Here is an 18,138-nt window from a genome sequence, read left to right as displayed (position 1 = left end):
GACTCCGGAAAGCTACAAGATGACAATTTTGGAATTCTATTGAAAGGAGTCTTTCATATTTCTTTGTCAATGCTGAACCCAGGGCAGTCTACGCTAAATTAGCGTTTTTAGCTAACAGCTACAACACGCATAAACGTTACTGTACGGGTATTATTTGTTAACATGACGCTTGTTCTTATACATGTAATACATGTATTACCAACCTGAGAATTTCTCAACTGGTCTTTTGACATCACGAATGTCTTCTGAAGAATTACTCCAGCTCAAGATGTCGTAGATTGCCACTTGCGGTCCGGTAGTAAAACGAAGTTCGATTACTCTGCGCTCGATTACGCTTGAACCGGAACCGGATGTAAGTTCCAAAAAACTGAATTGTAGAACTGAAACTGAATGGTGAGAAGTGAAACTGAAATTATTCAAGAGCTGAATTTTTAAAGGATAAAAATCAGTTTCAAAGCAAATGAATTCATTTTCAAAATATAAAATTCAATTTCAATTTAGTGATAATCATTTTCAAACCATAACTTCAATTTCAAATTAGACTAATTCAAATTCAGTTTTCAAAAGCATTTATTCAAGTTACAATTCAGATTCAATCTGAGCAATTCAAATTCAAATTTAACTTATTCAAATTCAGTTTCTGATGGCACAGATTTCTGCCCATAGCCGTAATGCTCAGACAATCCATCAAGCGGTGCAACTTCATAGTTTACCAAAGTCATACTAAAACATTTTTTGACAGCTTTTTGAATGCCGTGTACCAAAATCGGTTCGAGGTCAGTAAGCACAACCAGAATTCATACATAAGGCACACCAGATTATACGACACACTGTGGATTTTTGAGAAAATTAAAGGATTTTAACTGCACCTTATTCTGCAGAAAATATGGTACACAGAAGAAAATAATATATCGCAATATGGATTTTAGGCCATATTGCCCCCAGCCCTAGTAGATTTTTTCCAAAGTAAAGAAAATGCTGGATGATACCTCCCACCCACTCCGTGTCATGCTGGCTAGTCACAGGAGCACATTGAGTGAGAGACTGAGATTACCAAAGAGCACCACTGAACAATGCAGGAAATCATTCCTGCCTGTGGCCATCTCCCTGTACAACTCCTCCATCTAATACACTGTAAACACTGCAATAGTTACACCCTTTTTGTGCATGCTCTTTTCTACTCTGTAATATTCTTCTCATTATTCTCAAAATTCATTTAAAATCACCTCTGTTAACTCTTGATATTTATAATTGAGTGATTTGTATATATTAGTGCTATTTCTTAAATTTGTAAAAATCTGTAACATATCATATTGTTTAAATTGTTTAAACTGTTACTGTTACTGTCTTGGGGAAACTGTAACCCACATAATTTCCTTAGGGATTAATAAAGTATGCTGATTCTGAATCTGGTTTGGAGATAAACTCTCTGGATGAGAGTCTTTTTAGAGTCTGTTTGGAGAGACCTTCTAAGAAAACTGTTGGAGAGCTTTGTGTGTCGGGGAGCCTGGCATTGTCACTACTCTTAAGTTCTGATTGTCGCACATTTTGAACTGAAAATACTCTGCACTGAAGTTTGAAAGTTGAGACCTGTATTTGAGTCCTGCCTGAGTTGTTTTTGTGAAATGATCAGTATGGTTTTGATCACCATCAGTTCAAGACAGACCAAATATGCAAGAATATAGAGTAAAACTGCTAAATGAATCCAACTTGAAAGCTTATTTTATTAAAATAATTTCAATTACATTTAACTTCCTTAACCTCCTAGGACCTGGTGTCCACATATGTGAACATCACATTTTGGGTTGGCTAGACCAACATACTAAATTTTGCTCTACAAGGGCCTGATTTCCACATGCGAGGACGTTATACTGCCACTGTTCTACTGAAATTTAAAACAAATGTCCTCATATGTGGATCTCATTTTTCTCAGAAACAAACATCAGGTAAAAAAAAATATCTGGCAGTTCTTTGGTTTTACATTCATCAGGTCCCAATCAGCCCAAATAGCAAGAGAGTAATTAAAAATGCATGCCATGAAAAAGTTTGGGTCTTAGGAGGTTAATTTTACAGTGGAGGGTAACAAAGTCAATGCTTATCTTTGAAAAGTCTGGTTGTTTTGTATTTAAACTGCATTTTAAAAGAACAGCAACAAAAACGACTAAATAACTGTCTTTAATATTTAGCATTTGTTAATTTTATTTGTTTATTTAATTTTTGGCCTAAACTGTGCAAAAAAATCCTTTTGACATAAACTGAAAATTTTATGACACAATGCCACGACCCATAACAGCTTTCTTCGTGTTCATCTCTGGTCTCAACAGGATTATGTAACATTTGGGTCCAAACAATGTGATCAAGAGTCCAAAACTTGAAGCAAGAATGGCAAATACCTCTACTGCATCTGCAAGATTTCCTGGTGAGCTAATATAAGCAGGAACAAAGGCCACCCACACAGCACAGAAGATCAGCATGCTGAATGTGATGAGCTTGGCCTCATTAAAACTGTCAGGGAGATTCCTCACCAGGAATGCAATTAAAAAACTGAGGACGGCCAGAACACCAATATAGCCCAATAACACTGCAAAACCAACAGTGGACCCAACTGCACACTCATACACTATCTTGTCATTGTGGTATTGGGTGTTTTTATGTGGAGTTGGAGAGGAAGAGACAAGCCAGGTAGTACAGATGGCTGCCTGAATAGATGTAAGAAACAGAACTGTTCCTCTCTGCTGCATAGCACCAAACCACTTCAAACTGGCTCCCCCTCCTGGCTTGGAGGCTTTGAACACAGCCAGAACAACCATGGTTTTTACCAGGATGCATGAGACACACAGCACAAAGCTGATCCCAAATGCCGCATGCCTGAGTTGGCATGTCCACAGCCTGGGTCGTCCGATGAACAGCAGTGAACACAGGAAACACAACTTGAGTGACAGCAATAGCTGGAAACTAAGTTCTGAATTGTTGGCACGTACTATGGGTGTCCTGCGATGGTAGATAAAGATCCCTAGAACAACAGCACATATAAATGTTCCCAGTAAGGAAATTGTTGTCAAACAAATACCCAAAGGCTCATGATAGGAGAGGAACTCTGTCTTCTTAGGAACACAGTGGTCACGCTGTGGGTTTGACCAAAAATCCTCTGGACAACTGGTGCACTCCAAGGAGTCTGACAAAAAGGGGTTGATGGTGAAATGCATCTTATATTTCACAGAAATTAAATCAATTATGTCATACACAAAGATAAACACCCACTGCTCTTGTTAGTGATCTTTCCCTCAGAACAAGCGATGCAGTCAAAACAGCATTCGGGCTCTCTCTTCCTTCTCACCATGTGGGTACCAGGAGGACAGCTCTCACTGCATACTGATCGAGGTGGCTATTGGACATAAAAAATAAATATTTATTGCCTGCTACAATTCTATATACTGTAAATGTCATAAATGGTACTTGTGAAATAAAAACATATCTAACCTGTTTGGATTCAAAGTTCCAGAAGATTTTGTCTTCATCAAGTATGAGTTCCTCACCTTTTAAAGCTGTCCTTTTAACCTCACCCACTTTCTGAATTTTAGTACTTCCATCAGGGAGCCACAACGCGTTAATAACATCATAAATTGGTACCACATCACCATTCTCGTCAAATGACACTTGATCGCCAAATGGAGTGGTGAAGTTCACTCTTTCCATGTAATAAACAAGCTGTTAAAAAGGAATGTATAATAAATAAATTACTTTTTGCTCCAAAACTAATTATAGAACGAATGATTTATTCATAGATGGAGTGTAAAATGATATCACATCTGCCTTGGCTCCAGTAACTTTACAGTGCAAACAGGGGCAATTTTTCAGTTCAGTAATCAAATATAATATTCTATCTATGGTACCTACATATATAAAGTCATTTTTATCTAAGTCTCAATCAACCAAGGCACATTACTAATAATCCTGTATAGAAGTTAATGACCTCCATGACTTAAATACCTTAACTACTTTTGCTCACAAGTATGGCAAATCCCTTTTCAGAAATTCTGAAAGCACGCAAAGACAATGTATTCAAAGGTGGAGTGTACAATGATACCACACCTGCCAAGGCTCCAGTGACTGCAAAGAGGCACAGCTGTTCCCACTGAAAGGCCCTCTTCCTGGCTTGCACCGCAGCATGTCATCAAGGGAATATGCCAGTGCATAAACAGCTTTGTACACATTATACTCAGGCCGCAGGTTGGAAATGTCCAAGTACTCAGTGCCCACATTTTCTAGATCTTCCTGTCCAGTGCATAGTGCACCTCCACCTTCCACCCAGCCTGCTGGAGCTGGAGCAAATCTGCACTGAAATGTAAATTCCCAAAACTGATTCACCTAAAATATTTTGAAAAATGTTTGTTACACATTATAAAAATATATAATTGTTGTGACACACACACACACACAGTAAAAATGTTCAAGTCTCACCAAGCTATTTCCGTGGCTACTGTTGTGATGTAGATCAGGACGTATTTGTAACAGGAATTCCCTGAGCCCTGGTATTTCTCCTCGACGAATGGTAATACCCAGTATACCACCCAGGTATGGCATAAAGTGAGGCGTTTGGAGCACAGCAGATTCTGTCAAGGCGATGCTGGCTATCCACTGTAGGCCTGTCACATTTTGTCTTACTACCTGTGAATTAAATTAGAGCAACTCTACAAAGTAATATTGAACCTCCAACTTCTTTACTGAAACAGTTTTTGATCTTTAAAATAAATTCTGAACCATTACATTTTTGTAGTCATTTCTGTACTGACAATGATACGTAATACGTGTTTTACACAATATAATTATGAAGACCTCTGTAACTAGTAATCATTAAAATGTTTTAAAGCGAAACCTCATCAATAAGGTGTATCATGCGACTAGGATGTTCAAAGACAATGACAACTCGAGCTGTAGAGGTTTTCATCACATCAACAATCCTCCGGAGTTCTTCTGTGTCTTTGTCCCAGGGTAAAACTTCAGTGTAGGCCAGGTAACATTCACCAGACACACTCAGCTCAGACTGAAAGAATCTGGCTGCATGAAGCCCATAATCATCATCACTGACAAGAAGACCTGCCCAAGTCCAGCCGAAATGCTTCAGAATCTGAATCATTGCACGTACCTAAGTGAATAAAGAATAAAGTGTAAGTGAAAAGAAAACTTTAAATATAATTGCAATTTAGCTTTATTCTTTGACACAATACAGAAACAAAATAGAGGATAATTCTCAAAACTAATTATATTATTATTTCTAATATTTTCATATCTTTCTATGTTCTTCTTTTACACAGATATTGAAACATACTTTTGCGTTTCCATTTTAATTTTGATGACAAATTTTCACCTGGAAAGCATCACTTGGGATCGTTCTAAAGAAGGATGGATACTTTTGACGGTCACTCAGGCAGGAACATGTGGCAAAATAACTCACCTGTGAAAGATACAGACTGTATATTGCTATCCATGTAGAGATATCTTAACCTTGTCATCATGACTGCATTATTAGTTTTATTTTATTTTTTCATAAAATGGGTTTATATTTTTAATTAAATCAACGTAATCCAAGAAAGCTGTTACATGGTCAAGCAGAAAACTTACCATAGGTACTCTGTACAAGCCTAAGACGTTGGAGATTGCAATAGAATTTGTAGATGTTGAATCACCCACAATCCCTATGACTGGAGGATTTCCAACACATGTATCATCTACTACAATTTGATCCTCTTGACCACTGGCTAATGACAATGCTCCACGGAATCCAATTCCAAGTTCAAGGCAGTTATCATAAAGAGTGTATCCCAGAGACACATTTGGTAGCAAGTTTGAGTTTCTGTTGATCTCATCAATAGCAAACGCCATGGTCTGTGCGGACTTAAATCCTAGGACATACATACTAAGACAAGAAAAATTTCATTATTAATATATATAATACAACACAGGTTTTAAATTACAAGGAAACGAGTGCCTTTTGAAAAAGTTGCAAACGTAGAAATATTATAAACAATTAAGGAAACTGAATAACAATTAAAGACATATATTAGGAAGAAAAATGAAAAAGAAGATGCATTGTGTAGTTATTTCAGATATAAAATACATATTTATACTGGCACTAAGTTTGACAGTTTTCTTATTCTATTTTTTTCTTGCTTTTTCCTTGTCTTTGTTACCCATGGCAAGTCGGCTGTTGTGGCTGCGAGGTAAAAGACAGATCAGGAACACTTGAAAAGAAATGGACTTGAAACAGTCCACCCAGAACCACATCTCCAGTTTTGTGCATCTCATTTAGATGAAACTGTCCCTGCAGCTGACAGGACAAAGAAAACTGAGGAGTGGATAGAGTAGAAAAAACACAGGACCACAGCAAAACAACCACGACTAAATTGTTTCGCAAAGATGAGCACATGACAGCTTTCTGAGTTGTTGAGATCAGTCATTAGGTTTTATTGTTTGCCATTCCCTTTTATTGACTTACTGTGTTGTTTAATCTTGCACACCACCCATCAGGGAAGAAGGCGGAGTATACCTTTCATTTGAGATTGCTTTGTATCCAGGCAAACTCAGGGAACACTCTGTGAGTAAATTAGTCATCAGTAATAACTCACTGAAGAATTGTCAGAGTAGCAGGTGTTTCCGTGTACATATCAGGTGACACAAAAGAAGAATAGCAAAAATAACCTAACATAATTCATGTACAGCAGAGTTAATGTGGAATGTACAACAGCATCATATTAAAAGCTCCAGTCCATATTTGAGTTAAAAGAGAGGGACAACAACTTACTTATTTGATCACTACCCAGATTTCGTGGCCACAGTTGAATAGTTGTAATCTAAATCTAAGTTGTAATCTAAATTGACCTGTAAATTAAAAACTTAGCTCAGACTGTACAGTGCCTGTATCATTGCACATGTTTCCCAAATCCGTCAGTGAATCTCATGCTCCACTTTCCCCAAACTCGTGAACAAGACCCTAAGACATTTAAATTCCTTCAATTGGGGTAGTAATTTGTCCCAGATTGAGTTGGTATTCCACCTTTTCCGGCTGAGAACTATGGTCTCTGACTTGGGGGTGCTGATTCTCACACTTGGCCGCAAACCACTCCAATGCAAGTTGGATGTCACCAGCTGATTAAGCAAACAGTACCACATCATCTGCAAAAAGTAAAGATGAAATCCTGAGGCCATCATAGTGGAGAACATCCACCAGCCTGGACAGACCAAGATATTCTGTCCACACTTGCCCACTTTCTCAAATATCCTTGAGAGGATAAAGAGCTTGTCCAGTTCCATAGCCTGGATGGAAACCTCATTGTTCCTCCCGAATCAGAGGTTCAGCTAACAGATAGACCCTCCAGTATGCTGGTACAGACTTTCCCAGTGTCATGATCCCTCAGCTTAGTTTCATCCAAACATTAAGCAAAAGGCCTAAAATCCAGCCTTTGTGGGTGTAATTTAACACAGTCCTATGACAGAGTTTAATGCAGGGGTGTCCAAACTTTTTGCAAAGAGGGCCAGATTTGGGAAGGTGAGAATGTGTGGGGGCCAACCATTCAGCCTGAAATATTTGGAATCATTAACATTAAATGCAAATGAATGACTTTATTTTTTTTTTCCTTTTTTTTTTACACACAAATTTTATTATACATTTTTATTATGAATTATTTATTATTAAACATTTTACCAAAATATTGCATTTGAAAAACACAAAATGAAGAAAAATCAAACATCTAAATTCAAAACATGTGAACAGGAAAAAAACATTAAGAGCTAACTTATTCAAAAGTACAAAACATTGTGGGCCATATAAATCCGTACATCACTCGTTCTTTAGTTGTTTTTTTTAAACTGACCATCAAAAAAAAAATAAAAATACAATATGCTATTTAATTTTGAATCACATATCAAAAACAAAAATGGATGTGTTTTTTATTATTACAATTTTAAACTTGGATCAAAAATACGAAATTGAAAAACCGGCTGCCGGGCCGAATTTGATTTTATTATTTAATTTGTAGGGTTTAGGAGACCTGGTTTGAATGTCAATTGGAAAAAAAAACAACAACAACAAAGAAAAAAGACTTAAAAACTAAACAAATAACTTGCCTGCACTAATGTGAAGGGTGATACTGAGACCTTGACTGAAGGAAATGTCCCAGGTCTGGCTCAAAAACAGTGGCATGCACAAAATGTCACGCAAGTGAGAGTCACTTAATCTCATCCTCACACGGTTCTTGTTCATTTACGTGACCGAGAATGTCTTCTCGCACAAGTATGTCGAGCCAAAGAAGCTCAGCATTTTCTTAGCAAATGTTCGAATCTCTCTGCCTTTATCCAGCTGGCGGTAAAAGTCAAAAAAGAGGGATCTGTTGGTGCCGACTGTGATACTCGGTGTCACACTGCATCTCAATGAGCTCCAGCTGCAGATGGTCAGGAGCGTCATCAGGGTCCACGGACAAAGGAGAGGAAAAAAGCATGATCTTCTTTTCAATAGCTGCAAAATCCCAAAAGCGCTATTAAAACTCCTCTGCCAGAGAAGAGATCTCTGCTGCATACCTCCTCATTTGCGCACTAATATTGGTCTGTAGAAAACTGGTCATTATTTCATGTAGCCATGGGAAATGTGTGGTATTGGGCTGCGTTTGTGACAGGTGTCTTTGCAAAATTAGCAGTTTAGCCCCAAAGGCTTTGATGTGTGAATACAGTTTGTAACCCACATAAAATGAGGGTACCACTTTAAGGAGTGATAAATATGAGGAGAGATTGACAGTCTGCCCAACCAGTCGAAATGCACAGGTCCCAGTATGCTTTGACCAGTGGGAAAGCAGCCTGCCGCTGTGTGTCCCACCCACCTGCTCTGCGTTCGCTGCTACGTGTGGGTATCATTGGGCCTTTCTCAATTCTAAGTACGCAAGTACGTACTCGCGTTCTCGGCGAGACCGGACTTGCCGAGACCGCACGGGAGTACGGACTTGCCGAGAATGCGAGCACGGACTCGCGATTTGTATAATTGGAACACCAGCGTACTTGATGATGTCACAGATCCGGAGTTTTTACTGCCGTCCCCTCTTAATTTAACTGTGAGTAATATGTTATGAAGCTTAACTTTAATCACAGCCAAACCGCTTTACTCAGGAACAAATAAAACACTGAAATAAACCAAACATTAACATTTAGAAGTGATCTAAGTTACTTATATATCATGTTTAACCTCAGTAGCGAAATCTCTATTAATAAAAATAGTGTACATGTATGTCTTAATAAAAACAAGCAGGTGAGATGTTAGAACGCTTTTATTTTTATTTTAGTGGACACTCAATACAATAGACAGCTGCTGGGGTTTGGGGTTTGTTTAACCTGAGTAGCAAAAAGACCGCGGGGGGGGGGGGGGTTGAAAACGATGTGCCGGGAATCCGCTGTTCTCGCCGGCTCTAGTGATCCTCTACCTTGCTGTCTGCTATGGAGCTGGCGGGTCACAGACGTCTTCGAAAACGTCGGAGCACGTTTGGAAATATGTGATATTTTGATAAATCGAGCAGATATTTGAAGCTTACATAGCTACATTCTCGCTTGAAAATAACTTAAAAGTTTATTTTATGACCCAGAAAGAGTAATATTTAAAAGTTTTTAGCCCCGCTGGTCCGCCATTGCCGCGTTTGAGTTTTGGACGAAATGCATTCTGGGATATTTAGCTGTACCAAGTCCACACAAGTCACCACCGATGCATGCTCGATAAAACAGGCGGAGCGAGAACACATCCGGGACTTTTTCGCGTTCTCGGCTTGATGCGTACTTTGAATTGGAACAGTACTTGGTCTCCGACTGATGACGTATCACGAGTACACGAGAACGCAAGTACGCACAAGTACGCATATTGAGAAAGGGCCATTGACTGTATAAAAGATGGACGACACGACACCGCCTCCTCCCATTATGCAAAAATGAAGCCAAAATATCCCGCTTGTGGAGGCTGCCATCTTGCAAATTTGGAGCCAGAGTCTGCGCAGTAGTGACTTGAGGTGGAGCCACTGTGTAACGCTCCCGCCCACACACCCGCTGGACGTGACCGCAAACACGCCCCCCTACACTTTTTACGTAGCCCGGCTGCTCGAGTTTTTTTGCTGGTTTACCGCGACTGACGACTCGTTTAATTAAGGTAAATACAACCATGTCACTGTTATAAAAAAAGACACACAGCTTATCATCTTATAGTTCTAAAATCACTCTGTTGTTAATTTGTTTGCTAGATTAGCCGCTAGCATACGCACTGTGTTGGAGGCTTGTTGCTAGCTAGTTAGCGATGCTACACACCTAATACTCTAATAGTCTGTGTTGTTGAAGGATTCAGCACAAGGATTGTTTTTTTTTATCCATTTTTAGACAGCGATGAGATCATCTGCACACTCCACAGAAGCCCAGAGTTACTGTTAATATCAAAAATATAATGCTGTCCTTTGAGATTTTAACATAAGACTGTGATTGTAATGGATCTAAAACTGTTTAAATCTTCAGAGCCGTCTACAGCCTGGTAACATTGAAACTTTAAAAACAGCAGCAGAAGGTTTCAGTAGTGTAGTCTAATTTGTTCTTTTCATTTAATAATAGAGTCCATATTATATCAACAGCTACATTCACCCTGGAGAGAAACTAGTGAGGGAGATCATCAGGACCAAGCTGGGTTTCCTGGGTCCAGAGGTTTGGAGAAACTTCTTCCCTTTCTTTCATCACAGCTGTCCTGTGCCAGAAGTTCTGTTGACCCACTGAGAGAGGCATCATTTAAGAAACAACAGGAACACTGAAGCTCATCGCATTGATCAAGCAGAACTCATGATCTTCACCAGCAGCTCCCTCACAGGGAAATCTTCAGCACTCCTCCGTAGGCCCACCCCAGGAGATGGATAAACCCAGCATTTCATGAACACTGTGATGGAGACCTTTGGTTTGTGTAATGTTATAAATACTCGGATACTCCCCAGAGGCTCCGGACTTTTACATAAAGATATTATATTCAGTCCTGTAAGTTATACATTTAAAAATATATGATCCTCTCTGGTTACTCTGGTATGAATAACTCTGAATCACTTTATGGTAAATAACACACTATATGCAAAAAACTGTGAAAGAATTCCAGATGACAAGTTTGTAGTTCAACATACAAGTGACGACCTTTGACCTTCATCAGGTTTTATTTAATTGTGTTAGAGAAAATCTCATATGCTCTTCATGCAGCTGAGTACATCAAGTGTTTAAAACGGAAGATGTGCAGGTCTGAGATCAGCAGCTTTGTGAAACACCAAACTGAGGTCCTGTTAATGCTGATATACAGTGACACAGTTACATGAGTGATTAATCCTTTTGTTTTTTTGTCTTTAACTTTATCAATAAAGCTGCAGCTTTCACTACAGCACATGTGGTACTTTAACCTTTGTACTGTTTTCATCAGTTCATTTTGCAGTTAACATGTGAACATGTTGGATGATCTGTCTGCTGTCACTCAATGGGGCTGAGGTCTGAATCTGAGGGCAGCTCCTGTAATCACAAAGAGAACAGAACCATCAAACTCAGATATAAATTTTATCCCTCAACATTGAAATAAAGCTGATTCTTCTGTCCTCACACACTCAGGATCTGAAGTTCTTCTCTTACATTTTTTTCAGTATTACAGTACACTACAGTACTTTAATCCATAGTTCCTGATTAATGAGGAGTTACTGAAGTACAAGCTTTTAAAAAAGATATTACTGTCTTTACAGATGTGGCAAGGGACTGAAAACATGCTGTTGTTTGCACATATTTAATATTCAGCTCTGCACAGGAGCTGCAGCAGGGTGCAGCCTGTTGCTTTCACAGTATAATACTCATAATAAAAGTACAGTAACAGTAATTAGTGACTGAGTAGCCCGGGGTGTTTCTCTTGATTTCTTTAGTAAATTTCTTTAGTAAATTCATTCACCTGCACAGATTAGCTAAACGAACCCTGACAGCCGAGTGCTCATCTTAGCTAGCTAGGTCTCAGGACCTAGCTAAGGATGGTAGTTACGGATTAGCTTACAAACACGTTTAACTAAAAGTGCAATGGGGCCTCGGGTCCTTCTGTCAGCTAGTCCAGTTTACTGAAGAACACCTCAGGCTGTCAGGTTAAAACACTCGGTAAACGCTGGCCCTCAGAGCCTACGCTCTATCTGCTATTCCCGAACAGAGATACGCAAGTTTCTCCGTGACTGCAGCTGCCAGTCAAAGCTGTTATGATGACGTTTCACCCCAATTTAACATCACCGCGGTAGGAATCAAACTTATGGGAAAGGAGACCCCTTGGACATCAATCAGCATGATGAGAACTACAGATAACAAAAGAAAGAATCTTTGGAAAAAAATTATCTGAGGAGAATTAATTTATTTTAGTCTGACCCCAGTCCCATCTGCTAACATGGAGGAGGCGGGGTTTATGACCTATACTGCAGCCAGGCACCAGGGGGCGATAGACATGTTTTGGCTTCATTTTTGGGGAGCTGTCGCGTCGTCCATGTTTTCTACAGTTGATGGTGGGTATAGTCACGGGCTGGCAGGAGAAAAAGAGGGCTGCGCTGCAAAATTTTGATCCCTGAGAGACTGACGTTTTTGAGTTGGAAAAACTATTAGATATAAGTTGCAACCAACTGTGATGCACATAAGTTCACTGGTTATCAGCTACCTTTCATGTTAAAAGTAGCCAAAGTGAGTAAACCGGCGAATGCTGCAGTTTTCTGGTGACTTTAAACAGTACCGCGTGGAGATAAACTGTTAGCCTTCATTAGCTCTGGTTGTTATCAACCTGCCTGAAAGTTCATCTCAATCTGCTTCCAGAAGTAAGGTAACACTTGAAGCGCAACTTTATTTTCCTTCACGTCGTATTACTGTCATTAAAGAAAAGAAAAAAAAACATGCCCTGTTACGTTATTTAGAGCCCTGTATTTTCCGACCGAGAGACACCATACCATTGTCTTCGGCCGTGATGCACTGAGATCGGTGAGCACATATTGTATGTCTCAGTTAAAGTCTGTTTTGCACTTTATTGTTCAGTAACTGAATTTATCTGAATTGTTTGGTTAATGATTGTCGCATATGCACTGACTTTACTTGGTTTAATGCATAGTTTATGTAAGAGGGAGTTTTATTTTCGCAAATTTGAGTATTTTAATTGCAAATTGATGTCGAGTATGATGTCAACAAAATCCTAAGTTGTGAATTATAGCTAGAACAGCATAATCAATATTTGAATTGCTCTTCTGACCCTGTCTGTTGACAGGTAAGGTTTTTTGTATGCTGAATTGTTCCTGAGGTGGATTCCTCCGGTGAAATAGATGGCGAGCCTTCCCACCTGGACTTAGAAAAACTGAGATTCGCTGCTTTTCCACTTGATGATCTGCTGCACCTTACGGTGTGGTAGGACTGTATCACTCACACTTTCACACACAGCTGTTTATACATAAGACCACTGACTGACATTCTCTCACCCCTAGAGTGGCTTGCAAAAGTATTCGGCCCCCTTGAACTTTTCCACATTTTGTCACATTACAGCCACAAACATAAATCAATTTTATTGGAATTCCATGTGAAAGACCAATACGAAGTGGTGTACATGAGAGAAGTGGAACAAAAATTATTCATGATTCCAAACATTTTTTACAAATAAATAACTGAAAAGTGGGGTGTGCATAATTATTCAGCCCCCTGAGTCAATAATTTGTAGAACCACCTTTTGCTGCAATTACAGCTGCCAGTCTTTTAGGGTATGTCTCTACCAGCTTTGCATATCTAGAGACTGAAATCCTTGCCCATTCTTCTTTGCAAAACAGCTCCAGCTCAGTCAGATTAGATGGACAGCGTTTGTGAACAGCAGTTTTCAGATCTTGCCACAGATTCTCGATTGGATTTAGATCTGGACTTTGACTGGGCCATTCTAACACATGGATATGTTTTGTTTTAAACCATTCCATTGTTGCCCTGGCTTTATGTTTAGGGTCGTTGTCCGCTGGAAGGTGAACCTCCGCCCCAGTCTCAAGTCTTTTGCAGACTCCAAGAGGTTTTCTTCCAAGATTGCCCTGTATTTGGCTCCATCCATCGTCCCATCAACTCTGACCAGCTTCCCTGTCCCTGCTGAAGAGAAGCACCCCCAGAGCATGATGCTGCCACCACCATATTTGACAGTGGGGATGGTGTGTTCAGAGTGATGTGCAGTGTTAGTTTTCCGCCACACATAGCGTTTTGCATTTTGGCCAGAAAGTTCCATTTTGGTCTCATCTGACCAGAGCACCTTCTTCCACATGTTTGCTGTGTCCCCCACATGGCTTGTGGCAAACTGCAAACGGGACTTCTTATGGTTTTCTGTTAACAATGGCTTTCTTCTTGCCACTCTTCCATAAAGGCCAACTTTGTGCAGTGCATGACTAATAGTTGTCCTATGGACAGATTCCCCCACCTGAGCTGTAGATCTCTGCAGCTCGTCCAGAGTCACCATGGGCCTCTTGGCTGCATTTCTGATCAGCACTCTCCTTGTTCGGCCTGTGAGTTTAGGTGGACGACCTTGCCTTGGTAGGTTTACAGTTGTGCCATACTCCTTCCATTTCTGAATGATCGCTTGAACAGTGCTCCGTGGGATGTTCAAGGCTTGGGAAATCTTTTTGTAGCCTAAGCCTGCTTTAAATTTCTCCATAACTTTATCCCTGACCTGTCTGGTGTGTTCTTTGGACTTCATGGTGTTGTTGCTCCCAATATTCTCTTAGACAACCTCTGAGGCTGTCACAGAGCAGCTGTATTTGTACTGACAGTAAATTACACACAGGTGCACTCTATTTAGTCATTAGCACTCATCAGGCAATGTCTATGGGCAACTGACTGCACTCAGACCAAAGGGGGTGAATAATTACGCACACCCCGCTTTGCAGTTATTTATTTGTAAAAAATGTTTGGAATCATGTATGATTTTCATTCCACTTCTCACGTGTACACCACTTTGTATTGATCTTTCACGTGGAATTCCAATAAGATTGATTCATGTTTGTGGCTGTAATGTGACAAAATGTGGGAAAGTTCAAGGGGGCCGAATACTTTTGCAAGCCACTGTATTTTCTTTCACACCCTGGGAATTTTTTGGACTATACACCTTAGACATTTTTTATTTGGGACTTTGAATAATAAGCTGTTGTGTAGAACATTCTCCACATTTGAAAAGAGTGTGAGACTTTCATTTGAATGTATATTGGATTTGTGTAATCTGTTTCTATAAAAGTTAAGGAGTCAGGTTACTAGGGTGCACCCGAGCTTTGAAACCCAGCATTGAAACCCAATGTTGAAACCCAACATTGAAAACCAAAAGTAACACTTGGCCAAGTCATTGTCTTAGTATGTGTTTTACTTTTCTTTCATTTTTTGTAAGTTTCCTTTCTACAATTGTATAGTGCCTTTAACCTGTGCCTCATCTTAAGCGAACGGCTGAGCATAAGTCTTCGCTGGATCATTGCCATTGTCACCATTAGTAAGCCTGGGCCCTGTACTGTATGCATTTTTGACTTATCTGTGAACAAAACTTGCCTGCTTGTCTTTATGCTCAGATCTGTTGGAGAAAGACAGAGTCACTGACAAGTGACTGATTGTGATTGACTGCACTTTACCGGCCAGAATCGTCTCTATATTGTGAGGCGGATGAGGTCCTTCAACATCTGTCGGACAATGCTGAGACTTTTCTACGACTCTGTTGTGGCCAGTGCTATCGTATATGCTGTTGCATGCTGGGGAAGCAGGTTGAGAGTCACAGATGCCAACAGACTAAATAAACTGATCCACAAGGCCAGTAATGTTGTGGGAATGGAGCTTCCTTAGGATAGTGTCTAGGGGTGGGCGGTATAAACGGTATACGGTAGAACCGATATGAATTTGGCCAACGGTAGAGATTTTGACTATACCGCTCTACTGCGATAGCGCATGATGATGGTGTCATCAAGCTGCTCCTGTTTGGTTGAAAGCATTGCAGCGGCTGCAAGCAATATCTGCAAATTATGCTGGGTGACAGTGATAGCAAAGAGACGAAGCATGTTTTGAAATATGGGGAAAGCCAAAAACTGCGCTTACTCCACTTCCGTACCATTCATTCATTAATGTTGAATTCTCTCACAGCTGCTCTATTCCCATGTTGTTGCAGTATAGTAATGACTAAAGTGGATTATTTCAGTTGTTCTTCTGACTGAAGTTTGGTCCGTTTACAGCATCCTGCCATGCGATTGCATTTGTCCCTAACCATCAGTAACCCTCCCGTTAATTTTTATCGAGTGGAAAAAAAGTTAGCTTTCATCCTCTAGCTTCACTGTTTATGTTATGCTAACATAGCTGTGTTGCTATCGATCACGTAGCACATCATTATATACCAGCTAACCCAACTTCAGTAACCCTAAAAAAGTCACTGCTATTTAGTTTTGTCATGGTCCTGGGTCGTGCGACCCAGTGTTTTGAGTTTTAGTCTATTTTGATGTTTATTGTTTGTTTAGGTTCATAAAGTTATTCTAGCTCATTTGTTATTATATTACCCTTGTGTTATGTCTCCCTTGCCCTTCATGTGTTTATGCCTGTGTGTCTTATGTTGTCAAGTTCATGTTGTAGTTTCTGTGATCTTCCCCCTGTACTCGGTCTCCCTGGTTCGTGTGCCTACCCGTTATGTGTCATGTCTGTGTGGCTCTTGTTGTCTAGTTCGTTTCATGTCTATGTCTCCGTGTTTCCTGTTTTATTTTGAAAAGGGGTCTTGTGTTCTGTGTTCATGTGGTTGGTTTTACTCTTTCCTGTGCATCATTATGTTTATCCTAGTCAGCTGTTTCCTCATGTGTCTCGACTTCCCCTGATTGCCTCATGTGTGTATTTAAGTCCTCTGTTTTCTGAATGTCATTGTCAAGTCGTCTGTTATCCCCACCATTGTCTTAGTCATAGTTATAGTCTTAGTCATAGAACTTCATAGTATTTGTTTCTTAGTGTTTTTTAGTTTGCTTAGGGTTCCATGTTTAACCCCTGTTATCATCCAAATAAAAGATCGCTTTCTGTTTAAACCTGCAACTCCTCGTCCACATCTGCTTTTGGGTCCTGTTTCAAAAAACACACCGGCGCTCCCCGCCGTGACAAGTTTTCTGTATTCATTTATGTTGGAAGTGATAGCAGAGCTGTACGTTTTAATTTTTTCAGAAATCTCTCAGTCAGAACATGGCATATCATGTTTAGGTGGAAACTAGCGAGCTAACTTCCTGCTAACTTCTAACTCCGTTAAATTAAAAAAAAATTCTGTTTTCATGAATGCCTGGATGTTAAACTTAATTGTTACACCTGGTAAAGCAGCAACGCTGACCATTTTATTAAAGATTAAAGAATTTAGACACTTTTTAACTCTCAATGATGCTGCAGTGTTTGTTTGACTTTGGGACCTGAAGCAGACGGAGTTTTGGACCCAGATTAGGCTCCTGACTATGGTAGCCATAATGCTCAGACAATCCATCAAGCGGTGCAACTTCGTAGTTTACCAAAGTCATACTAAAACATTTTTGACAGCTTTTTCAATGCCGTGTACCACATAAAATCGGTTCGAGGTCAGTAAGCACAACCAGAATTCATACATAAGGCACACCAGATTATACGACACACTGTGGATTTTTGAGAAAATTTAAGGATTTTGACTGCACCTTATTCTGCAGAAAATACGGTACACAGAAGAAAATAATATATCGCAATATGGATTTTAGGCCATATTGCCCCCAGCCCTAGTACTGTCTGAGAGGTGGATGTTTTCCAAAGTAAAGTAAATGCTGGATGATACCTCCCACCCACTCCATGTCATGCTGGCTAGTCACAGGAGCACATTGAGTGAGAGACTGAGATTACCAAAGAGCACCACTGAACAATGCAGGAAATCATTCCTGCCCGTGGCCATCTCCCTATACAACTCCTCCATCTAATACACTGTAAACACTGCAATAGTTACACCCTTTTTGTGCATGCTCTTTTCTACTCTGTAATATTCTTGTCAATATTCTCAATATTTCTTTAAAATCACCTCTGTTAACTCTTGATATTTATAATTGAGTGATTTGTATAAATTAGTGCTATTTC

The 18,138-nt window shown here is 39.8% G+C and overlaps 1 protein-coding gene across 1 annotated transcript; it reads right to left on the bottom strand.

Annotated features, from left to right (window-relative positions):
• Positions 1–2,264: 2,264 nt before the first annotated feature.
• Positions 2,265–8,140, bottom strand: LOC134640632 (extracellular calcium-sensing receptor-like). The gene is made up of 10 exons (XM_063492540.1): positions 8,122–8,140; positions 6,192–6,336; positions 5,623–5,917; positions 5,369–5,455; positions 4,877–5,146; positions 4,462–4,668; positions 4,093–4,368; positions 3,481–3,708; positions 3,262–3,385; positions 2,265–3,175 (listed from the first exon to the last, which is right to left on the bottom strand). Exons 2-10 carry the CDS (start codon positions 6,299–6,301, stop codon positions 2,265–2,267), a joined length of 2,508 nt encoding a protein of 835 aa, XP_063348610.1. The 5' UTR covers positions 6,302–6,336; positions 8,122–8,140.
• Positions 8,141–18,138: the final 9,998 nt, after the last annotated feature.

Source organism: Pelmatolapia mariae, linkage group LG14 (genome assembly GCF_036321145.2).
Source record: "Pelmatolapia mariae isolate MD_Pm_ZW linkage group LG14, Pm_UMD_F_2, whole genome shotgun sequence".
Taxonomy (NCBI): domain Eukaryota; kingdom Metazoa; phylum Chordata; class Actinopteri; order Cichliformes; family Cichlidae; genus Pelmatolapia; species Pelmatolapia mariae.
Note: the sequence above shows the minus strand (reverse complement) of the source record. Positions and strands in the feature narration are given on the sequence as shown.